The sequence below is a fragment of the Branchiostoma belcheri genome, unplaced genomic scaffold (assembly GCF_001625305.1).
Source record: "Branchiostoma belcheri isolate BF01 breed outbred unplaced genomic scaffold, Haploidv18h27 scaffold2, whole genome shotgun sequence".
Lineage (NCBI taxonomy): Eukaryota > Metazoa > Chordata > Leptocardii > Amphioxiformes > Branchiostomatidae > Branchiostoma > Branchiostoma belcheri.
Window position 1 is genome coordinate 9,944,166 of NW_017803490.1, and position 25,337 is coordinate 9,969,502.

Consider the following 25,337-nt stretch of genomic DNA (forward strand, 5'->3'; position numbering starts at 1 on the left):
CCTGTATTATGATGTATATCATTGAACTGACTTGTGACATGCATGTGCAAATGTACATTTTTCAGACTACTCAAAAACCAAAAGCAAGAAGGACCCTCGACAAACGTGGCTTTCAAAGGCAGAACCTTTTATTCATCTGTTTCTCAATCTTACAGATTTTCTCCCAAAATACGGTCAATTTACAAAGTTACACATTACAATGTGGTAGGCTGGAGAAAAATCAATGATGTTTTTCTACAATTTTAGTTTCTTCTCAGGAACACGGCTTATGGCGAATATTTTTTCGACAATTCCCACTAGCATTAACTAGGCAAAAGTGTTTGTATCTGATTCAATAGATCAAGCAACAATATAAATTACATTTTTTGTCACTCAAACCCCCAAACTGTAGAGTGACAACTGACCTAAAATAAGCAAGATTTGGGGATCTCACGTCCAAAAAAATAAGACTTCTGTTCTTTTTCTTCTTAAGTTCAGGAACCTGCAGGTTCAAGGTTGACTTTGAGTCTGTTCTGTGAACTTGACTGTTGAAAGACACCCAATGCGTTATCAGGGCGGCAAAACTGGACATATTCTGAATAAGGCAAAATCTGTATGATATACACATACTGCCCCACATTAGCACATCTGAATCAACACTCTTTTGCTCCACGAATGTCGATACACATTGGGATCGTATTGTCTCAACTTACTGTGTAGATAAGTGACTAGAATATTGATACGTCAAAAAGCAGTTACTCAAACAACTGGATATGATTTTGGAAACGGTCAGACTTTTTGTCAGTAACACTAGTTTTGTCACAAAAGTGAGTTTATAAGAATTCTTCAAACTATTGATTGGTATTGATGAAAGTTCAAAAGGAAACAAAAGTTAGACAAGTCAAGACAAGGATGATGCAAATTAGTCAAGAAGCTCCTGTTGTTTCAGAACAGGAGCTTAAGTGTTGTCTGTTCTCGCGGCTGGGAGCACTATTATAATAATATTGACTTTTAAAAACCAGTTTCCCAAGCCCTGGAACTGCATTGGGCACCTTTCAGCACTTCTACGATCGTTTATCAGGCCAGACAATGGCTATGAACTTGACGGCTTCCTCGTAAATGGTGAAGACGAGCGCTGCGTCCAGACACACCCTCCCGAGCCGAGGCACCGTCCCCTTATAGAAGCTGTGAGCGGCACACACACACACAGACACACACACACATTAGCCAGGACAGAACAGAGCAGCAAGTCAGCAAGTCAGCAGAACATACTGCGCCTACGCAAAACTGTATACATGTTGTGCATAGCACCTTGGCAAAAGTCTCATAATTTAATAAGGTTAACATGACGTCTGTACATGTAGTTCCCAGTTGTTATGTTGGAAAAAATATCAAGGGCAACAGGCAAAATTCTATCTTATGCAACGTTGACCAAAAATCCAAAGAAAACCGTGAAAAGCAGGCGCAGTACAATTCTGCTGATGTGCTGACAGTGGAGTATGTTGGCAGAATAATTACTGCGCCTGCGCAAAACCATAGTTTCTGTTGAATCTTTGGTTATGATTGCATCAGAATTTTGCCTGTTGCAGACGATATCTTTTTCGACACAACATTTGAAAACTACAGACGAAATGTCATAATATGCAAGCACGGCCTTAAACAATACATTCTGTAGAACTAGAAGTGCTTTGCACGTTTTGTACTGTGTTTGGCACAGGCGCAGTACGTTCTGCTGAGGTGCTTCACAGAAGAAGGGCAGAGAAGACAGACGACAAACACATTCATCGCTTGACACCATACAGAAATAGACAGAAACACAAACACACTACAAGAGCTCTATCCTTTCTTATCATCCTATGGCTAGCTGACATATGAATTTTTCTCTTTTGTCTTTGAAAAAAATATCTATGTACAAAAAAGTACTTTTTTGGGCACAGAATAGCTTGAACCTCATATTTCTAAAAAATGTTTCCTTTTTTGTTCATTTTTTTCAACATCATTCTTTACTTGATTTTACAATTTTTCAAGGAATATGGTATATTTTCCCCTGACGTTATAAGTAACAATGCTGGTATGTTCTAATGTTTACAGGCATTGAGAGTGTATCTATGACTGAACAGTGGAAGTCGTGAAAATTAAAAGTGCGACACTTAAAAGACATGGAAGCTCAGGCAAGATAACATAAAGACCCAAGCTATGAAAGAATTCAGCATTATGAATGATAATGATATCTACATGGTTGGTGTTACTATCAATGGATGATGAGTGAGTTATGAGAGAAACAAATAAATGGTGTCTGGAGGTGCAATTCTGGTAACTACTGCTAGGTGGACATGCTGCACAGTGAAGGTAGCATGATTTGGGGATGGGCAAAAGTAAAGGGTGAATTTGCTGCAGACAAATCTGGGTGGTAACTTTAGCACTAACCACATTGATAAAATACCTAGTCATAAACTTTTAATCAGGCCACAAATTCTGGGTTTTACAGATGACATCTCAACACACATTCATTTTAGTTGCTTCTAAAAAAAAAAGCTGGGTGACCAAAAGTGACAGTCAGCCCAAGCGAAAAGCTGAACAGTTGCTTCCTAAAATCACAATAAAATAATATGCTGTACAGATTAAAAATTACAACTTCAGTTTATAAAAGAGCCGCTACAGGCCTGTCAAAGTCTGCAGTTCCAAGTTTTGGAGGAGCTACAGTAGACAGAGAAATGTCTAATGGCATGGAGCTATCAAAAACAACAGCAATGTCGTGTATTTTGGTATTTCTCTGCTCTTGTTGTAGATTCTTAGTATCTAAAGGATGTCACCCATTTATATTTTTATTTTTGTCATCCACAAAACCCAGTCTTTGTGGCATGATCTGTGAAATATAAGTAGAGTGTACTCACGCTCGAGGTCCCTCATATTTGGCGATCTTGACTGCACAGTCCCACGCACTCTTGTACTTGTGTGCTTCTAGACCCTGCAGACGGAAAAGCACACGTGTGGGTCTCACATGTCAGTTTCAGTAGGTTTCACACCTTAGTTTCAGAGGCAGGTCTTGCATACTTAAACTTTAACTTTATTTTCTCTGCTTTTTGGCCAAACTAGGCCCATAGCAACATAAAACAAGAATTATACAACAGTTGCTATAAACACTATTGTCAAAATTATAAGACAATCATCTCTAATAGGACTACAATAGGATAATACTTGTACATCAGATATCAGTTTTTGGTAAGTCTGTCATGCTAGTTTCACCATAAGGGCTCATAAGTTTGTTTCACACTGTGCAACCTTGATCCACCCTGGGTAAACAAAATAGAAACAAACAGGAGGCTGACATCGTCTACCAGATACCTTTAACCCAGTGTTGACGTCACACTTAAGAAAGGCCATATAAAAGCTTCACTGGGTCAGTCTACTGAGGAAGACCAGAGTGACTGGTCGAAAACTCTACTACTACTAGTAGGTGAAAAAAATTTTCTTTGTGTTGGACCTTAAGTTTTAACTCTAAACATGTAACTACCAACATGATAGGAGCCTGACCTGCATCCTGGTTTTGACGACGTCGATGGGCGTGTTCCCGAAGACGCTGGCGGCGCCGGCGGTCGCTCCGAAGGCCGCGGTGATGAAGGGGTTAATGTTCCGACTGAGGTCGTCGCCACGGTACCAGTCCTTCAGCGAGTTCATCACCAGGAACCGGATCGCCTGGTTGGACCCCTGCTTCAGTATCGTGGGGAACAGACCCTTGTAGGTTCCACCGATTCCTGGGGAGGGGGGTACAAACACTTGTCAATCATCTGTTACCATGTGGCAATGAGCTGTCAATCATCTGTTACCATGGCAATGACCAGTGTAAACAGGCCCTTGTAGGTACCACCGATTCCTGGGGGGGTACAAACACTTGTCAACAACTAGATTGCCTAGTTGGACCCGTTTTAGTATTGTCACAGTGGTAAAAAACACTTGTAGATGCTGCTGACCCCTATTCCTTAATGTCCTTCCCCCAGACTTACCCTGTTCCCTGACGATCTCCCTGACCCCGTGGAAGAAGCCCCTGTACTTGGGGTTGGGCGACGTCTGGTCGTGGATGAACTTGACCTTGACCGTCTCCATGGGCGTGACGACGAACACGGCCTCGGACGCGCCCGCCATCAGCCCGCATAAAAAGCTGTTGCCCTTTGACAGTTGACCTCTCTCGTTCCGCATCATGTTGCTGAAGAACTCAAAAGCACCAAACCTGAGGGGGAAAGGTCGGGGTCAGAGGTTAGAAGTTCAAAGTTAAGGGTAAAAAGTCAGGGTAAAGGCTATGAGGGTCAAAATGCAGAGTTCAGGAGTTAAAATTTGCCTCAATGTTACCAAAATCACCACGAAAGCCTATGGTATTATGTTTAAGTACACCATGTTTTATTTGCTTATGAGTGGACTTTTCGTGAACTACGTAAAGTTTTTTCTTAAAAAAACACACCAGTTTTCCTATCTGCAAATTGCATTCTCTACATTTATTTGTGGGGACTCAATTTTGCTATAACAAAAATAATAGAAAACTCTGATCAGTCAAAAATTGTCAGTACTAGACAGCTGTTTTTCAAATACAATGTATGTGCATAAATTGTATGCGAGACCATTCAGAAGTAAACATATTGCATTTGCTTGCAAATGTTACTTCTCTAGTTGTTACAAAATTGAATGTACCTGACGGCTGCCTTTGGTATGGACCCGTAGACGAGCGAGCTAAGCCCGCGGTACAGCCCGCGGACGCCATGGTCCCGTACCGTGGTCTGCACGCAGTGGATCGGCCCGCGGTACTTGGGAGGGTTTGCCTTCTCATCCAGCTGAAGCTGAGTTTTCACATACTCCGTCGGGAACGTGATGCATATCTCTATCCCACCTGCCAGCCCACCTGTAAACACAAACAAGTAAACAAACAGGTGAGTAAACAAACAGGTGATGCAGATTTCTATCCCACCTGCCAGCCCACCTGTAAACACACAAACACACAGGTGAGTAAACAAACACACACACACACAAACAGGTGAGTAAACAAACAAACACACAAACAGGTGAGTAAACACAGGTGATGCAGATTTCTATCCCACCTGCCAGCCCACCTGTAAACAAACAAACAAACAAACAGGTGATGAGTAAACAAACTTAAGATCCACCTCGAAAAGACTCAGGAGTTGAACAGTCAAAAATTTCTTGTGTTGGAAAGTTCAATCTTTTTCTTATATAGTTTCAAGTTATAGGAGTAAACATTTACTCCTTTCCATGTTTCTTTTCTTCAGACAATTATTTAGAAAGACCATCATCTGTCTGGTCCAGATAAAAATGGGGGGCTGGAGGAAAACTTGATGTGTCTATATTCACTCCCTGAAACTGACAACCAAGGTACAGACTTTCCCCTAACTCAGCATTATTCTGACAAACCAACATATTGACTTGTTGTGGCCCATCACTAAATCTTAAATGAATCGATGGGAAATCAGGTCCTAATCCGCATCAGTCCCAGGGAAATGCAGCCGCACGTTTATAAACGTCGCTAACGAGGTTTGAATCTGATTAATAACGACCTGGACATTGATGAATAACGACCTGGACACAAATAAAGTGATTTGTCCTGATTAGAAAACTGCTCCGTTCCCCCGCGACGCTCGCAATACCTCATTCTGCTCACACGGCGCCGTCTGTCATCCGTGTTGCCATGCCGACAAGGGGTAGCCTTCGACCATATATGGAACAGTATCAGGGCTCGAATTTCATTTTTGGGAAAAGGTGCACCTTACCTAGAAATTGGGTGCGCAAAACATTCTTTGGGTGCACCATATGAAATAAAATACTAGTAAGTAGAATGTCAGCAAAAGCTAAGTATGTTTCATTGATTTGTATAGGAAAGAAAACAAAGATTTTAATTCTGGCATTTAGAGGTCAAGGATATACTATATACTGATATTCATTTAACATGTAAATCTAGGAAGATATTTGGGTGCACTATAACTTGACTATGGTGCACAAATTGCACCCAGTACTATTTCGAGCCCTGAATATTATTTGTCTACTGTCAGTAAATGATTCCAAGCGGAGAGATTTGGCATTGCTGTAATGAGCCATCAGAGGACAGGGAGGAAAAACTGGAGTCTGCGTTTGATAACGTTCAGCTGCCCTGAATCTGAATTAAATAACCCTTCAGTGTACAACCTAGCTGGGTGACATCAAGTTATATAGCTGTTTCACATGCAGATGGGAAACACTGATTCCAGATTCGAAGTAAAAACACACTGAAACAGATGTAAATCCTACACTTCAACAAAATCTACAAGAAAATGTCCATCTAGCATTCAAAAGATAATACATGAAAAATAACTTAATAAGCACAAAGATATTTCATCTTAATAAGCACAAAGATATTTCATCTTCAGTTTTCACAAAAAACAGAAACCCAGGAAACTGACTTGTCCCTGCCCAGTAAATGTCCCAAACTGACTCCCCAGACATCCATCATGTGAAGTTTGTCCTGATCAGACACAATCGTAATCAGGACATGAGAGCCGCGTTACAGCGGGAGATTTCCCCTGGGAGTTTGTTGCAGTGCCCTACCAGTACCACCCTCCTACCACACGTGTCCGTCACTGTTCCAGTATGATAAGAGAGCATGTCGGCAGAACGTACTGTACCTGTGCTAAACTAGCCTCCACCAGGCCTTTCTACGGGAATACGGATCGTACAATTCAGCAAAAAGGAAAGTAAAATTGGCCAAGGTAGTCCGTCCGCGGGGAGGTAGTTTCTTTCCCTCCGCGGCCAGTCAAACCTACAAGGCGGCCAAACTCCCCTGGCAAATATTCTCCTATATATAGCCAGCGTAGTAACGGTAGTTAGTTTGGTAGAGACTAGTGCGAAACCCGTATACGTATTGTGCATGGCACTTTGGCAGAATGTCTAATATTAGGTCGTATTCACGCATATAATATACATATAAGATTAACATCCCATCTGTAGTTTTCAAATGTTACGTCAGAAAAGATATCATCTGTAACAGGCAAAATTCTGATGCAACGTTGACCAAACATCCAACCAAAACCGTGAAAAATAAAAAAATTGATTAAATGCCATGACTTACTACTTGTTACTTCATAAATCAAAGTACTGTATCAGGAGGAAATCTTGGTTTTGAGTGGAGTGGAATTTTCCACAGCCGAGTCTATGCATGGAATGGAATTTTCCACAGGTGGGACTTTCCAATGTTAAATCATCATGTTTTGGTCGGACTGGAATTTTCCACTGCTCTGACCTTGAAATAAAAATTGACGACCTTTGCTCTATCATAGACTAATATTGTGATCAAACTAACAAAAAAGTCAGGACAACCAATAAATTATCAATAAATACCCTTACAATCAATCAATCAATCAATCAACCAATAACTGGTATAAGTAAATGTGTCCTCTGTTCTCTGTGACCTTCAAACTTGGAAGGTCGTACATCATAATGGCTTCTACACACAAATCAATGGAGCCTGACTTTGTCCCTCCCCATTCCAATTTCAGTTGACCTTCAGGTGTTCCGGCTGTGGGTTAATATTGTCTGTGGGGGAGTTTGGAGCTGCTCGATCAATAGTGCAGGAGCCTGTTGCACTAAGAATTGGGGTTCTAAATTCATTTTGGGGAACTGGTACTCCTATATATTTAGACCTAAATATATTGGTGCACTGAATATGTTTAGGGTGCACACAACATGAAATAAATAAAGTTACTGACGTCTGCTAAACCTATATTTTTATTGCCTCTCTCCAGAGCTTGAAGTCAAAAGTCAAGACTTCAAACAAGTAAATACAACAAAGGTTTTATAATTTTCTTCTTACACTCAAATGCATTAAGAATATTTGTAATGCACAATAGTATACAACACATAATATATTACCCTACATAAATATCTAGGTGCACACATATAGTCAAGACTCCAATTTTGGGTGCACAAAAAAAATGCACCCTGTATTCCATCCCCGAGAATTGTACATGTTTCTTTCATTGCGTCTGAGAAATAACAGTTAAATGCTGCTTTAATACAGATTGAATTCTACTGATACACAAGAACTTTCAAGCCAGGATCCTGCCAACATTATCCCAATTTTGAGATTTTCAAAACTTAGCCTCTTCTATTGAGTTCTAAAGCCTAGAAGCACATCAAGAAAATTACTCTGTTTACAGTTTTATCACAAAAGTCTAGTAGTTCTGGGTCAAAACATGACCTGCTGGCATACAGCAACAACCAGCTGTCAATCATCATTACATAACACCTGGCCACTGACCAATCACGTCCCAGCATTGGGACAACGCCCACAGACCAGCCTTGTGGGTGTCAGGGACAAGGGCAAAACTTTTTCCCCAAGGTTATTCCACCAGAACAACATGTAAGTTGGCACCATACAACACCAAATAAAGACAATACTAAAAAAACACTTTGTTTCGCATCTAGCTCTCGCATACTTCCATATCTGAAAGTCAAACTTGATGATATGTGGTAGGAGTGCAAAGACTTTGTGAAGCTACTTTGCTTTAGTAAAGCTAAATTAAAGCATTTTGAAAATTTAAGAAGCAAGTTCCAGGGGCCTTTCTTTAATATTGAAAGACATTTTCTAAATCTTTCAAGTTGCTTCTTTGGTGTAACATTTTTCTGGTGTATTTTCTGGACTGCATTGAATCACAACTCACACACGAAGTCATTTTGGCGGGCAAACCAATGTAGCCTCTACCAGGCTTCGGGAGGCGGCTGGAAAGAGTAGAAATCGGCCAAATAGAGAGATAACATGCTGAGGGAGTTTGTCTGCTAGAGAGTACATTTTGCCACAAACTGTTTTTTCCAACAGACGAACTTCCCAAGCATGTTAACTCTCTATCCGGCCTATTTCTACTCTTTCCAGCCGCCTCCCAAAGCCTGGTAGAGGCTAAAACCAATGATAGAAATTGTGGAAAATGCCAGCTGATAAGAAAAGAAACCTTGCCACCATGGCATGACCCTGTCACACCACTAACAAGCCCACCACCTGTGACCAATCACAGATCAGCACACCACCTCTGCAGCCAATCACAACCCAGTACCAGGGCCGACGCCCACATGACACATTTTGAGTGCCTGAGGAGAGATTTTAAGTAATTCTCTGGAAATCCAGACAAGCAGAACAACAGCCCACCCTGGGGCACTGCAGTCAAAACAACAACATCAAGCACTTTTCACAATCTTGGAAACCTTGCATTTTTCAATGTACAGTGTGTGTGCAGTATCACAACACACACAGGTACAGGGAGAAATGTTTTTATTAATATAATAAGTCAGTATTAATGCATTTCTACAGAAGATGGGAGGCCATGGTCAGTTATGCATGACAACTTCTTTCAAAGTAAGGAGTTGAAACAACAGAGAGTTCTTCTCAACTAAGTACTAGTAAGGGGCCTGTGGTATAATTTCCTTGGGGGCATGTAGGCCCTGGAGCCGAGGAGCTGGCTTGTGTAGGCCCTGGAAACAGTCTGGCACCCAGGCTAGTATGTTGGCCATGGAGCCTACGAGCTGGCTTGTGTAGGCCCTGGAAACAGTCTGGTACCCAGGCTAGCATGTAGGCCCTGGAGCTGAGGAGCTGGCCTGTGTGGACCCTGGAAACAGTCTGGAACCCAGGCTAACATGTAGGCCCTGGAGCCGAGGAGCTGGCCTGTGTGGGCCTTGGAAACAGTCTGGCACCCAGGCTAACATGTAGGCCCTGGAGCTGAGGAGCTGGCCTGTGTGGACCCTGGAAACAGTCTGGAACCCAGGCTAACATGTAGGCCCTGGAGCCGAGGAGCTTGCCTGTGTGGGCCTTGGAAACAGTCTGGCACCCAGGCTAACATGTAGGCCCTGGAGCCGAGGAGCTTGCCTGTGTGGGCCTTGGAAACAGTCTGGCACCCAGGCTATACACTACAGGTCCATATACCATCTACCTGATGGAGTGTTCCAGTGGTAATGAAATCTGTGACCAAACCAGGTTATGAATTTAGATTGGAAATCTGCCCCCTGCTAAATGATTTCCCAGTCAGGCTGGATTAAATGTTTCATGACCAGATTATCTACAGAGATTACATCAGAAACAAGAGGAACTGGGACAGGGCACACTCAGGCACACACAGGGGTTAAAATCTGGATCATATCATTGAAGAGGTTCATCAGTCACGTAGAATTAACAGTTAGTCTTCAATCAGTGACTGTTTTGTAAGGTAAAATCATGTACCTCCAAATTTCCGGTGTCGACTGTACACCATGACCACTGGAGGTACCACTGTGATTTACCTTACAAAATACAGTCACTGATTGAAGAATTTTCTACTAACTGTTGATCATATCAGCTTACACAAACAATCTCAGGCCCAATTTTAATCCTTCTTTTGTCATCCTCAACTGAGGTGGAGCATGGTGCTATTTCAAGTAGCTCTGAGTGCAATTTGCAGCTTTGCTATGACTTGCATTTTTTCCAAGCACACCTGTTCAGAACCACAGTCAGAAGCTCTGAAGAAGGTGTCTGTTAGACGTTGAAACGTAAGCACTTAGGTGAGAAACTTGTGTAAAAGAAAACTCTTATATCCTAGCATACCTACTCAATTTGTTGTAAGAAAAATTATTCTGACTGACTGTACCTTAGTTACACAGCACTGGTTACACATTTTTAGTTCTAGTGAATATAGTCAGATTTAAGTTTTCCTCCATGCTCTCTGTTTTTGTCTTGATCTAATTTTCGAGACATAAATTCCTGTGGAATTGCATCAACTAGTGACAAAGTTGAAGACAATGATTTCTCCATCATCAGGTTGATCTACACCGATCAGCAGCCACCATGAAGGCGACGCCCACATGATCTAAGTGGGTCAACGAACTCAAACCAGGCTATAAGAAACCTGCAGATTTTGTTTGATTTTCTCAACATAACCAGCTCCCTCAGTCTAAACATGATTGTTTTTCTGACCATGATATGATGAAAATGACAATGAAGTTTGTTGCATATTCATGCCCCAGTGGGGCTAAATGCACTTCTTAATTACCAATAAGGATTAGGCAAACTATGCTGTAGTCTATCTATATCTAAGCTGTACATGTTTCTTCTCTCTTCTTTAGACATTTGTATATGAATTTACAGAGTCTTTCTACAGTGGCAGATGACAAACCCCCTGTCCTGACCTTAACTCCCCTCCTGATATTATCAGTGACCCAACAAGTATAATTATAGGCACATGACGCAAGAACACCCAAACCTGGTCTCACTGCACACTATCAAATTTGTCACTGAAACCACCGTCAATTTAAAACCCTTCTTACTCCACCACATTTGACTGTGATTGTCTGAATGGGCCAGAAAGGTCCTACTAAAACATGCAGATAGCGGAGGCAACATGTGAGTGAGTGGGCAGATTGAGAAACGGGTGGAAATTTCCACCGCCAAAGGACACATGGGGCGGTCCGACTACTACATACTACTAGTACTACTACACACAGGACACGGAGAAATAATTATTCAACATCAGAACAGCCTTGGACACAAATTATCTAACTCAAAATCTAACTCTGAACCGACTTACTACAGATTTATCGATCCATTCAAACTAAACCTGCACGTAAACAGTACGAGGATAATTTATCGGTAAACCCAGAACGTGCCTAGCTTAGGAGCGTTTTTCAGAACGATTGTTTTGGTAACCAGCGGTGGGCGGATAGGAAAATTCCCCAGTGGGAACACGCCCACTTTTTTTTAATGCGAGATTGTCTGAGCAAATTAACAACTTTTATTTGTTGAATTGATAATTCGTAAACACAACAAAACTCAGGATACGAGAAATGTGTGGACAACACAAACACACTGACACAAGATCGGGCTTTTCGTACACGGATGTGGAAATTTGTAACGATTTCAAGTTGTACTTCTATACATGTGGTACCAGATATCTCAATCAAATTGAGTCTACCAAAGACTACCTAAGAAAACCAGTTTAAACTGCCCCGACTCAAGTTTGCTTCTGACGAAATTCCTGTTTATGTTCCAGTTTTTCCTCGAAAATCCGGCGGAAATACGAAGCACAAAATGTAAAACACACCGAACTTGTTTGATCAGAGTGATTCGAACTCCGTGACTGTTGCTTGAGTTAGTAACAGGTATTAAAACATCGTACTATCAAAACCCAGCCATGTACATGTAATGACGAAGCTATACGGATAAGTTGACTACGTACCCGCTATGATAGCCTTGCCAGGATGGGTTATTTTGACGCTACCAGACGGGGCCGCGGCGCCCAAGTTTCTCGGGCGGGCGGTCAGGGCTGGGTTTACCAGCGAACAAGTCCTGGGCGCGCTCCCGCCCATTCCGGTCAACACGGGGCAGTCTCTCCGATCCATGGCCGAACAACAACCTTCTCGTCTGTCAGTTCTGCGTCAGGTACATCCAGGTGATCACGTAACGTGCACGTAAACCCACGCAGACGACGTCAGAACGTCACGTAGAAAACGTCCTCTGGTGTCTTCTCGACTCTCTCAGCACAGCAAAATGACGACTGGCGAAAACACGACCTCTGACCTGCACGCATGCGTACTGCCAAGGTCACAGAAAAACTCTTACTTCTAAGTTTTTGTATAAAACAATCTTCACAAGCGACTAATTTATAGAAATATTGGTGAATAATTATCGCAACTTGATTAATCTACAAGAAAAATGTAAAAATTTTGAGCTGTACGCATCACGTGAGCGGTACGGTCCAATCAGACGGAAGGTTTGGTTGTTGTAGCAACAGGTCAGCTGCTGGTTGCTAGGGAACGGGGATCGAGTTGTTCTCAACACTGCCGCCATTCAGAACACACACGTACGGGAGGCCGTCCTCAAACACTCACGTTCTGCTGGATTTTCCCTCAATTCTCCCAGTGCAATTCCCGTAGAAGTACTCAAGAACTTCAGGTGAGAGTCTAGTGTTGATTTCAGAGCGGTTTTGTGTGTGTTTTTTTGTCTTGCGAGTCCAGATTCCCGATCGTATCTGTTCTGTAGATTTGTGTACAAGTGGTCTTCATTGTGCCGGTAGCAGTCTCATGTTGTAGCTTAATTATGGTTATGGGAAAAAATGAAGACTACTCTGTAATCCTAGCAATTCCTACAGGACCACACATAAATCGAATGGTCTCGACATCTTTTGGTATAATATAATATCCATGTAATAGATGTAACATACCCAAAGAAACTGGACTACAGATATTTTAAGGTTTTAAATCAAGGTTTTCAGGCGTTACGTTTATGACGACGCCACGCTAGAAGTCTGTTTAGACAAATAACAACCTAACGTTGTGATCGCCACATCCTGTCTTTTCTACTCAAACTTCGCCACAACAAATTCTTTAGGTTTTTGGGTTATGTTTTTAGCACTTTATTTTGATCCAGGTAACTTAAGTTGTTGCAACAACGTCCAAATGTTGAGGCAATTTGGAAGTAGTTTTTCGATGGTGGGCGGTGAAGGTTCAAAGTACTTTTAAGTTGCGACTTTGGATTTCAATCATAAAAGATTATCAAGGAGAAAAAAAGTGAAAAATCCCCGATAAAAAGTGTGTCACGGATGACTGAAGGACAGCAAACATTATTTAGATGTTTACAGAGGCCCGAATGACCACTGCTGCTGACACAGTGCAGCAATAGTTGTCACTTCTGCATTGGGAGGGCCGGGCGGCTGACAGTCATGTGTTAGTCCAGCGTTGGTCAACTGTGAATAGAAGTTCTTAACAATTTCTTAGCTAATTTCTTAGCTTTACAGCAGTTTCTTTAAAGGTCTTTTGTGTCATTTGTACTCATTTCGAGTGGATCCTTAAGAAAGTATGATCCTTTAGAAAGTACTGTTATGATTTCACAGAGAAAAAAACACACTACTTGTACTTAAATGATGTGAAGAAGTTGTTATAACAAATTTCTTAGCCTTACAGCAGTTTGTTTAAAGGTCTTTTGTGGCATTTCATACGCATTTCGAGTGGATCCTTAAGAAAGTATGATCCTTAAGAAAGAAGTACTGTTACTGTAATGATTTCACAGAGATAAAAGCCATTGTTACAACACACAAGTTAAATATGAAAAGCAGGTAAAGACATCTGGAACTCAGAACAAAGTTGCACAAAATCATTAGCGGAGATCATACAGAATAATTTGACCATCCCACACGTCCCTCCGTCAGCTGTCCTGAGAGGTGAGACCTTGTCGGACCTTTGTGGGCGGTCAGTGGGGCAGAAACTGCCCACAAGTGGACGCAGGGTTGGGTTACTGGTGGGACAACACAATCTGCTACCCTGGTGTTTAAAACCCACTTTAGCTGCTGTCTTTCGTCCTTTCTAACTAATACCAAGGAGGTTTAACCTCCTTGCAAGTACAAAAGAGATTCTGCACCTAAAATATTTTTTTTACATCACTGGCTACCAATTTGCTGACCGGACCTGCAAAAAACACCTTACAGAGAACATACCTACAAGTACACAAGAAAAGAGTTACTCAAGCAACTGGATGGATTTTCAAAATCTGCTTTTGTAACTGTTTTCTTGTGTATCTCATTAACTGGATGTCTAACCTTCATTAACACAAATTATAGACTGGAGGTTTAGTCTTGTTGTCGTATCATAATTCTTCAAACTTTGCAGCAAGACAGTTTCTACACTGTTCTAAATGCTACATGTTGTTGTGTCCGATGTTGTCAGGACAGTGTTTTGGTAACACAGGACGGCCGCCATGAGAGATATCCTCAGTGTAGGGTTTCACTTGGCTCCAAGCAGATATGGGGTTGGGTTGTTCTGCATGTCTCCATTTCCAGCATTTTGTGCTCTGTTCAAGGGTTACACTTAGTCTAGTGTCACAGCTATGTATCCTGTAACCCACACATTCGAATAACATATAAAATTGAAATTTGAGATAAAATTATGAATCAAATTTGAGAAAGAGTATGGGAGTTAAACACACACCACTACCAGTGGGCCAGCCCCCTGCTGTAGCAATTGCACAAATGTGTGGTCCAAGTGCTACAAAATGGAGATGGGCGCCGCCAAATGTGACCATGCTAATGGTTGTGGGAGGGCTTTAACTATAAAATTGCAACAAAAGAGACCAAAACAAGTTTGATAACAGTTACTACAAATACATTCATTTAGTGTTCATTTCTTGTAAGCTTTTGGGGCTTTTCTTTCACAAGTTTGTTTCATTATGTTTAGTTATGAAAGCCCAATGTGAAAATTGATGTTATTTTGTTGTCTTCAGATCGCCATGGCGAAGCTGGTGTCCCCGCCCCCGAAGTTTACCAAGGATGAATGGACCGTCTCTAACCTCACCAAGTACCACTCTGCGGAGGCCGAGCGCTCGCGGTCCGAGCGACTCATCGCCGAGAGTCAGCGCCTCATGAACGAGACGGAACAAACCACGAGACGGACACAGAGGGACGTCAACAAGAAACTAGGTAGGCTGTCGCAATAAAACAGTTCTCTTTCACTAACATAGGTTATAACTGTCTTTGTCACTTAAATAAATGACTTACTACTACTAAAGATAAAAAGAAGAAGAACTAAAGATACATCAATGAGGGTTAGATATCCTGGTAATGAGATGCACAAGAAAACAGTTACTCAGGCAACTGTGTATATTTGGTTTTCAAAATCTATCCTGAGTTGCTTAAGTAACTGTTTTCTTGGATATACCTGTACCAAAGAATGAAAACAATGCTCCAACACTGTCACTGTAAAGACTTTAGTAGGAACACCTGTTCTTAGATCCCATGTATTGTCCTTATTTGGGTGTAAGAACACCTGTTCTTAAAACCTGTGTATTGTTTAAGGCCTCATTCACACTAGGGTAAAATTGTCCGGATCAAGCCAAATTAAATTTCCCTTTGATCCCAGATCAAAGCCAGATTAAAGCAAATCAATTCGGCTCAATCCTGACAATTTTTCCCCTAGTGGGAATGGGGTCCTAGGTGTAAGAACACCTGTTCTAGCTAGCCTAGAAAAGTCAGTATTCAGGTTCACATTTCTTTGTCCTTAGAGAACAGAGTATTAGTGATCTTGATGAAATTGATTAATTTGATGACATTGATATTGATGATATCAATGCTTTTGCCCTTCCAGAACAGCGGATTGATGACATTGATATTATTGATGATATTGATATTGACGGCATTGATATTATTGATGATATTGATGACAATGATATTATTGATGATATTGATATTATTGATGTCATTGGTATTGATATTATTGATGGTTTTGCCCTTCCAGAACAGCGGATTGATGACATAGACTTCTGGAAGTCAGAGCTGGACCGTAAGTTGGAGGAGATCACGAATGAGAATGACACTTTGCTGGAGTACAAGACTCGGCTGGAGAAGGGCATAGAGGCATGCGAGGAGCCGCTCAGAATCGCACAGACATGCCTCGCTAACAGGTCAGGAATGGTTTAATGTTAAAACTTTAGAAACTTTAGATCCAACGCAAAGAAGTTAAGAGATTTCGCACTGGTCTTCCTCTGTAGACTTGTCACATGGCTTCAGTAAGTATATTTAGCAGAATCGCACAGACATGCCTTGCCAACAGGTCAGTTTACAGTTAAAACTTTGGAAAACTTTAGATCCAACACAAAGAAGTTAGAGCTTGGCTTGGCTTAAATGGCTTCAGTAGTGTCATGAGCAGAATCACACACTGAGACATGCCTCGCTAACAGGTCAGGGATTTTAATCTTAATGTTAATCTTAATTAAAACTAAGTTATAAGTTAAAAGTTAAAACTTTAGATCCAACACAAAGAAGTATAAGAATAGAACTTTACAGTAAGTGTCATTAGCAGAATCGCACAGACATGCCTTGCTAACACAGGTCAGGTATAGGACAAGAGTAGCATGGAAATAGGACAGTTATTTTTATCAGACATAGCAATGTGTTCTAGTAGAGGTGAACCATTGCCAGCGTAATGGCACCTGCTGGTAACATCATCCCTGTTAGCCAAACTCAAGTCCTGTGTGTCTAGTGTTAGATATCGTTATAAGTATGATAAAAATAATTCTATGCTATTTCAAAGGAAGAACAAATTTACTCTGCAAACTATTAACTTCATCCCTTGCTATATTATATCTTCTATGTTCTTTTTGTCTGTGTGTCCTTGTTTTTTCTGGTGTTGCAGAGAAAGAGAACTTGTTTGTTTATTTGTTTAGTTGTTTGTTTGTTTGTTGTTCTCCAGACAGAACCGAGCGTCGATCGACCTGGTCCATGACGATGTGGAGAGAGAACTGCTGAAGACTGATGTTTATTTATTTGTTTGTTTGTTTGTATGTTTACAGACAGAACCGAGCTTCGATCGACCTGGTGCATGACGATGTAGAGAGGGAGTTGCTGAAGGAAGTAGCGACTATCCAGGGAGTGATGGAGCTCCTGATGACTGATGTTTATTTATTTATTTATTTGTTTGTTTGTTTGTTGTTTACAGACAGAACCGAGCGTCGATCGACCTGGTGCATGACGACGTGGAGAGAGAACTTCTGAAGGAAGTGGAGACGATCCAGGGAGTAATGGAGCTGTTGATGAGGACCCACGAGCAGGCCGTCGAGCAGATCCGACTCAACCGCTCCGCAAAGTTCCATCTGGAGAAGGACCTGAGGGACAAGCTGTCAGCGCTCAACATCGACGACTACTGCTCAACTCTCACCAACAACACGCCGACTATCGGATACGCAGATACAGCTGTGAAAATACAGGCAAAGTAAGTACTGTTACAGTAGTGTCATCACACAACATACAACATCACCTACAACAGTCAAGATACAGGCAAAGTAAGTACCGTGTAGTCATCATACAACACACTAAAACTCACCTACAACATACGAACACTCACCAACATTACAACACGCCTACTATCGGATACACAGACACCGCAGTAAAGATTCAGGCAAAGTGAGTACAGTAGAGTCATTACAATTAAGTCTACACAATACAACAATACAGGAACTACTTATCAACCATGATAGGATTTGCTCATCTTATTTTGGTACCTGAGTTTGGTTGGGGAGGTAAAACTGGCACTCACTGTTGAAGGAGAGAAATAGATCAACAGCCCACTGCCTGTACACCTCAAAAAGTGCTCTAAGACTTACTGACACAGTGGAACAACACACTACTGCCCTACTGCCTAGAAAGGCTTCGGGACTACCTTGTAGCCTTAGTGTCAGCTTGTTAAGCTTTTGTCTGCTCCCCACAAACCGCTACTGGGCCAAAATCATGGGGAGCGGACGAAAGCTGAAAAAGGCTGACAATAAGGCTTGACCCTAACCCTTTTTAACTCCTCCTGCAGCTCTGTGACTCCGGACGACTGGCGCTCGTTTTCGGACGACAACATCGCGAAGGCAGACAAACAGAAGAACCTGTCCATCCAGCTGCTTGAGTTACTGTTTTTTGGTGTATTTTAGTTGATTCCTAACTCCTCTCTGCTTGTCTCCTGCAGCTCGGTGACTCCCAACGACTGGCGCTCGTTCTCCGACGACAACATCGCGAAGGCAGACAAACAGAAGAACCTGTCCATCCAGCTGCGTTCCCTGATAGATGGGGTTCTGGTGCAGACGGCAGACGACATGCAGAAACAGGTGGACTGCACAAACCTCGCCTTCCGCAAGCGAGTCGACGAGACGAAACTCGCCAAGTCCAAACTCGAGGATCATCTGGGCAAGGTGAGATCTTTATGGAATAAGTTTTAGATTAGAATATATATACATAAAATATTCTTCCTGGATTCTGGTATAAAAACAGAATATTACACTTGTAACATTGCCTATGACCAAAGATCAAACAACAAGCTATTTACAACTTCAAAAGAAAGAAGTTAACTGGAAGGTGAGGGCAGCTTCTGCAGTACCGATACTGAAAGATAGGGGGCAGTTCTGCTATGGAGAAAAAAATGACTTGCCTATTAAATAAAATCTCCCCCCAAAACACAAATTGGGCATAGAACATAATGTAATGCATTAGTACACCCAGATGTTGCCATAGTTAAAAAAGAATACTGGTAGTTCTTTACTTGCCTTACATGTTACAAGTGTAGAAATGATGGTTTACCAGTTACGCTAAACAAGCAAGCAAATAACTCACTCACTCACTCACTAGCCGGTTTAGCGTCTGTTGCTCCCCGTCTTCTGAGGGTTTAAGACGTGCTCGAACAGCAATACTGAGGCTTGATGGCAGCCTGCCATTTGCTGCTATCCTGTGGGTTGATGTTATGTAGGTTCAACTGGTGGAAGTCCTCCCTTACATTGTCCTGTCATTAGTCAAACAAATAAACAGCAAACAAACAACCCTCCCGCAGGTGATGGACGAGGTGACCTCGCAGGAGAAGAACAATGCCAACCTGCGGAAAGCCATCGCGGATAAGGAGGCGCCCATGCAGGTGGCGCAGACTCGCCTCGGTAACCGCGAGCAACGACCCAACGTGGAGCTCTGCCGCGACCCCGCACAGTACAGGCTCGTCAGCGAGGTCGGGGAAATCTCGGAAAACGTTCAAAGGTCAGTCTGATGTTACCTTGAAATTTCATTTGTGTTGGTAGAAGTTAGCCTCTACCAGCCCTTTCTACGGGAATACGGATCGTAGATTTTAGCAAAAAAGAGAGTAAAATTGGCCAAGGGAGGCCGGCCACGGGGAGGTAGTCTCAACTGCGGGACCAGTCAAACCTACAACACCGCCAAACTCCCCTGGCAAATATTCTCCTATATATAGCCAGCGTAGTTTGGTAGAGACTAGGTAGAAGTCATTATGGAGGAGTTTAAACTGTAATTTCCAACACAAGGGATTGGACTTACCCATATTTTCAAAAACTCCTGAGTCTCTGTCAAGGAATGAGCAATCCACTGCTTCCGTGACATCACGCAGATAACACACGACTTCGTGAGCAGTGGATCATAGGTTGCAGATAGTCTGTGGTGCCCCCCGTCTCAGTTGAGGGATGGTTGTAATGATCCCTGTCACCAGATATATTATGAATGTGTTTGAGTAAGAATAGAGCAGACCATATGTGATGGTAAGCATGATGCATTTGGTTAGCAAATGTTACCTTTCTAGTTGATTAATATTTGTTTGTTTGTTTGTTTGTTTGTTTACAGATTACAGGAGCTTCTGTACGCCTCGGAGGCGGAGTTGAAGGGCCTGCGAAGGAACCAGCTGATCCTGGAGGAGGACATAGAGGTCAAGGCCAACTCCCTCCACATCGACGAGGTCCAGTGTATGCAGCTGAGGGAGGGCATCAACATCAAGAGCTTCTAACTGTAGTTAACAATTATAACATTCTACTGGTCTACGTTTGTCTACAATCATCAACTTTTACCTGCCGACTCACTTATCCACGAGGTCCAGTGTATGCAGCTGAGGGAGGGCATCAACATCAAGAGCTTCTAACCTGGACAACAACATAGATATACATGTAGTTATCATCAACATATTCTACTGGTCTACATTTACCTGAGAAATCACACATCGAAGAGGTCCAGTGTATGCAGCTGAGGGAGGGCATCAACATCAAGTCTTTCTAACTGTAGTTACGTGTAGGTCTACATTTGTCTACAAACAATCATCAACTTTTACCTGCCGACTTACTTATCCATGAGGTGGCTAAGATGTAGCTAACAATAACATTCCACTGGTCTACGTGTAAAAACAGTTATCAACCTTTACCTGTCAAAAATACATGTAGATCACAAGTAAATGCAAATGTATAATGATTATTTACAGTAATGAAAAAACAACAACAACCTAGGAATGTTTGGTACTCCTCGAATTAAACAGACAAAACAGCCACTATGAGGAATTCTATATATATATATAAGATTCAGATGTGTCAACAAAAAAAACCTAGTGTTTTAATTTATAATACTGACAGTGGGAATCTGGCACTACATGTACTAAGTTAACATGTCTACTGGAGATGTGGGTTGTACAGTGTAGGAAATAGTGTTATATATGGTGTAAAACAGGATAGAATGGTAACAAAGGAAAGTTGAGCTTTGACTTTGCACATTGTATTGTTGCTTTACCATGAATTCAATGTTTTCCGAATATGAATGACAGTAGTGTAGCCATGAACGTACATTGTATTTTGTATGTTTTATTGTTTCTGGACAGTTTTAGGCCTTTATAATGTCTGTACAAACCTTAAGTTTCTCTGTCCCTGACTGTTGTACATACATGTTATCTGTCAAGCTGACACAGTTTATCAATAAAGCTTCATATAAATTAACCAGTGAGAGAGGCTTGGATCGGAGCTTGTGTTCTCTGGGCTGCAGATGAACTAGGTACAGTCCTTCAGTTTGGCGGACTCTACTATACAAAAACTTGGCGTCCAACTTTACCACGCCTGAAAATACTACAATCCCAAGGTTTTTCTATCAATTCAAGAACTATTTACACATCAATAACAATCACTGAGCAATAGGGAGCTAAACATGGCATGACAACCACACAATTCTGGTGGTTTAATGTGCGCTATTTGGAACCCTGGTCAGAACCCTGCACTTCTTGTTCTTTGGGCTGGGGATGAGCTGAATGTACCACCTACAGTCCAGTCAGTCTGCCCTGCCATTGCCAATCTCCAAGCAGATCTTTTGATGGCTAAAAGGCAGTATCATGTTCGCAAGACAGTTTCACATAGGCAGGGCAGTGTCCAATATGGTACTGGAGTTTGGATGGCAAATAAAAATTACCAGTCAACAAAGAATGCCCAATAAAAAAAACACCAGCTTTGCAGGCATGTGACAGCTGGCTACATTACACTGCAGGACTTGTCACTGCACAATCATATAACTCTATAAACATTGTTTGAAGTTTATAATCTAGTGATGATAATGTTCCTGTCATTTCCTGGTGGCATCTAAACTGACGACTGGTTCCTGCCCTACGACCCCTGCGCTGTGCACCTGGCCCCGCGGGACCTCCAACCAATCACCAGGCCCCAGCACGGCCGTCTGCCCATATATGGTCATCCGGAACTGTCCGCTCACCACGCCGTCAATCTTGTCCACGGTGTGGGTGTGGTCGGGGAAGTACGTCCCAGGGGGGTACACATACCTGTAGGGGGGTACACAGTGTGAGGGGGGTACACATACCTAAAAGGGGGATATATATCAGCAGGGGGGTGCACAAAAGTATGAGGGGGTTCACAAGCATGTGCACCTGCGTGAAACCTGTACCGTATTATGCATTGCACTTCGGCAGAACATCTCATATATAAGGTTGTATTCACGTAACATTAAAGTTCTGTCATTCCATTCTGTTCTAACATTCTTGTCTGTAGTTTCCAACTGTTATGTCGGAAAAAATGTCGTCTGCAACAGCCAAAATTATAAAGCAACGTTGACCAAACATCCAAAGAAAACAGTGCAAAATCCGGGTTTCATGCAGGCACAGTACGTTCTGCCAACGTGCTGGGTTCACACACATGTATCTGTAAGTTTTCTACTGTTTTGAATTTTTTCAAGTAATTTGATTTTTTTTACTCCGCCGGGAGGCCTAAAATCATTTTGAAAAGTACACCTACTAGAGTTGGACGATGTTTAAAATCACAAATTTAAAATTTTCTGCTCACTTGGTGACTCTGAATCCCTGCGCTTCTATCTTCTTCCGCATGGCGGCCTCAGTGAGCTGTCCATCAGCTGCAGAGTTCCAGTGATGAACGTTCACTGACATACCTGATCAGTCTGTCTTCTCAAACCTGCATCAACACATTTTGCTTTCCATATAAGCACTACAGAGCGTCTCACAAAATCAGACCAGTGTGTGGGTTTGTTGACATAAAATTCTTCCCCAAAATTATGACAACATCATAGCACGATCCGAAATCCAAGTATTAAGCCTCCATAGCACGCCAAAAACTGGGGGTTTGGGGGTCTTCAGGGTCTTTGGGAGCTTTTATGTGCTATTTTCTGATTGCATATAGACAACATAGCCGGCCTGGTTGAATTACCCCCGTTTTTTTTTAGAACTGGGCTAATCAGAAAACAGCTTAAGACCACCAAACCCTCAGTTCTATAAGCCTGCTACGGAGGCTAATCAGAAAACAGCTGAAGACCACCAAACCCACAGTTCTATAAGCCTGCTACGGAGGCTAGTAATAAGTAGTGTCTATACTATGGTGTGATCTAAATTGCTGGCATACCGTAAGTCCTTCTATGCCTTGTCAAAGCATCACCAAAGCTGTTAGGATGTTGTTTTTGGGAGCCGGACATGCAGCAATGTCAACAATGAAAGCCGATTTGACACACCTCCCTAACCTGACCCCTCAACACTCACGTTCAAACTGGATATTCTACTTTTCCAGAGGGGCGTACAAGCTATTAGAACGGACTATACCTTCTGCGCTGATCATGGAATGTACGTGTGAAATAAAGGTATTCCTGGCACCTGTAAAATTGCAGCTTTTTTGGGCTAATTCTTTAGACAAAAAAACACCAAAAACCCGCCAAAATCTGCAGAGCAGACGGCAAAATCCTGTGTGTGGGACTTCCGGCTGAGCGCAGACAAACGCAACGTCTCAAAAGCATCATTGCTGCACTCATAGCCATATAAAATACAAATTATGAAAATATTTTGCAACACAATTTTTATATTCTTTTTATAAAATACTACATGTCCTATATATATTCCATAAGTTTATGTTGTAGTTTGTATAAGTCATTGTTAGCGTGTGTGTGCGGTGTAGAACACAGAAGCGCCCAGGAGGACGTGACGGAAGGAACGCCGGACTCATCTTACACCTTAAGGACACTTCCTCCTTCTCTCGGACTTCCAGACGCGCACAGGAGCGACAAGACATCTCCCAAGGAGGCCACGCTAAGGTAGGTACCGTCTTTAAGTCTTCCGTAAGCAGCGAAGCCCGTCTGTGGCCCGAGTTGTGTTGGGAATATGATATTTTTTCGTGCGTGAGTTTTGGTCAGCTATAACCACACATGGGACTGACTGACCGGGAACATTTTGTACAGCAGAACGGGACAGAACTAACAACAACCTTCCTCACAACACTGGCAGCTCACGTATTATAAAATACAGAAGGAAATAAACTATCAAAACAGAGACAGGACCCGTGTCAGAATATTGTACATAATTTGTTGTCCTCCCCCTTTTGTTGTTATTGTTGATTTCATTATTGTTGTCCATCATCACAAATTATTAACTCGTTGTTGCGCTTTGTAAAGACTGTCCTAGAATTAAAAAAAATGATTTGGTTCAAATCTACACAATATGTATGAATATCTACCTATAGTATCAGGCCCTCTGGTTAGAAAAGATAGAGAGTGATTGTCGATAAATTAACCGTCCTTTTATGTATCTGTGTCCATCCCAGGAGTGAGGACTTCATTATCTGCAGGTTTTTATGTGCGAACGTTTTATTCACTTTCCCACATTATATTGTACGAACATCGCAGAACAGGCCATAACATTAATTAAGGCTGCGCAGATCATATTTTGGCTGCGTCAAATTCATCTGGTGGTTCTTGGATTATAAAAATGAATGAATGAATGAATAGCCTTTATTTAGAAATGCCCTGTCGGCCTTAGCCGCTCTTCCCAGTTTTAAAAAGCTGTCCAGTTGCTTGAATAACTGTTTTCTAATGTGTATCTCATTACCTGAATGTCAAACCTTCATCCATGTAGCTATTGGTATGACCTATGAAAAAAAATGTTGTGTTTCCTTTTTCAGTCCTGAAAAACTTTGGGATTCTCTTTTTTTTTCTCAGACTTTGTCGATCTCTAGTGATCCAACTTATACAAAGTAAACCTTGTATGAGGACAGTTATATTTTCAATGTCAATTTTGGAAAAACGATTGTACAACGTTTCATCTCTCAGGTGTCAGATCATGGAGCTAGCTTGAAACATTTATGTCCCCTCACCAAAAAAAGTCTAGGGTGGGCAGTTTTTTTCTAGGGTCGGTCGGGAAACGGGAAAAACAACATTTTTTTCCCTAGGCCTTAAGAGTGGGTTTTCCAAGTGATATTTCAGCAGAACCACAGATTTTCCCATGGGCTCACCTTGAACGCTGCAGTAGTCCAGGTGGTTCCGACACGCCTGGGTTCAGGTTCAGGTTCATTACCTCCCTCACGGGGACGTTTGGGTATCGATTACACACGCGGGTCAGAGGTCACAGACAATTGGCTATCGATCTCACCGGGACAGGTCAGAGGTCAGCGGTGAGAACTGCCTCGTCAAGGACACATGTGATTGATGGGAAAGTAGAAGATAATAGTGAAAGTGATAGATGACACCTGAGCACACAACTTTCCATTATTATTCTGAGGTTCTACTGTGATTTTGATATTGCTGAATATTTCTTTGCAATTCAAT

General features: G+C 42.0%; 4 protein-coding genes across 8 annotated transcripts in view; 2 read left to right on the top strand and 2 right to left on the bottom strand.

The window, feature by feature from the left end:
* LOC109468860 (tricarboxylate transport protein, mitochondrial-like) overlaps window positions 1-12,547 on the bottom strand; it is a 14,422-nt gene extending 1,875 nt beyond the window's left edge. Inside the window, exons 1-6 of one of the 2 annotated variants that reach the window (XM_019767222.1) lie at window positions 12,207-12,547; window positions 4,663-4,870; window positions 3,984-4,207; window positions 3,514-3,734; window positions 2,874-2,947; window positions 952-1,164 (exon numbers count right to left, since the gene is read on the bottom strand). In XM_019767222.1, coding sequence (XP_019622781.1) covers window positions 1,044-1,164; window positions 2,874-2,947; window positions 3,514-3,734; window positions 3,984-4,207; window positions 4,663-4,870; window positions 12,207-12,369 — 1,011 coding nt within the window. In that variant the 5' untranslated portion in view covers window positions 12,370-12,547 and the 3' untranslated portion in view covers window positions 952-1,043. Of the gene's footprint in view, window positions 1-951; window positions 1,165-2,873; window positions 2,948-3,513; window positions 3,735-3,983; window positions 4,208-4,662; window positions 4,871-12,206 lie in introns of those variants that run through there. The other variant, XM_019767223.1, reaches the window with a different exon arrangement.
* Window positions 12,548-12,769: 222 nt separating this feature from the next.
* Window positions 12,770-21,236, top strand: LOC109468851 (tektin-1-like). 3 transcript variants are annotated; one of them, XM_019767210.1, is made up of 9 exons: window positions 12,770-12,922; window positions 15,242-15,437; window positions 16,252-16,417; window positions 17,206-17,257; window positions 17,504-17,724; window positions 18,463-18,685; window positions 19,318-19,514; window positions 20,109-20,297; window positions 20,452-21,236. In XM_019767210.1, the coding sequence occupies exons 2-8, from the start codon at window positions 15,248-15,250 to the stop codon at window positions 20,266-20,268; spliced, it is 1,209 nt and encodes a 402-aa protein (XP_019622769.1). In that variant the 5' UTR covers window positions 12,770-12,922; window positions 15,242-15,247; the 3' UTR covers window positions 20,269-20,297; window positions 20,452-21,236. The 3 variants fall into 3 exon arrangements, with proteins under 3 accessions (XP_019622769.1, XP_019622767.1, XP_019622770.1); XM_019767208.1 differs by having other exon boundaries at window positions 20,109-20,258; window positions 20,385-21,236; XM_019767211.1 differs by having other exon boundaries at window positions 20,109-20,220; window positions 20,353-21,236.
* A 424-nt stretch (window positions 21,237-21,660) lies between these two features.
* LOC109468904 lies at window positions 21,661-23,323 on the bottom strand. 2 transcript variants are annotated; one of them, XM_019767285.1, is made up of 3 exons: window positions 23,170-23,323; window positions 22,583-22,708; window positions 21,661-22,065 (listed from the first exon to the last, which is right to left on the bottom strand). In XM_019767285.1, the coding sequence occupies exons 2-3, from the start codon at window positions 22,681-22,683 to the stop codon at window positions 21,852-21,854; spliced, it is 315 nt and encodes a 104-aa protein (XP_019622844.1). In that variant the 5' UTR covers window positions 22,684-22,708; window positions 23,170-23,323; the 3' UTR covers window positions 21,661-21,851. The 2 variants fall into 2 exon arrangements, with proteins under 2 accessions (XP_019622844.1, XP_019622843.1); XM_019767284.1 differs by having other exon boundaries at window positions 23,153-23,323.
* Window positions 23,324-23,682: 359 nt separating this feature from the next.
* LOC109468844 (protein-tyrosine sulfotransferase 1-like) overlaps window positions 23,683-25,337 on the top strand; it is a 126,092-nt gene continuing 124,437 nt past the window's right edge. Inside the window, exon 1 of the mRNA XM_019767187.1 lies at window positions 23,683-23,831. The gene's annotated coding sequence lies outside the window, so the exon portion shown is untranslated. The remainder of the gene's footprint in view (window positions 23,832-25,337) is intronic.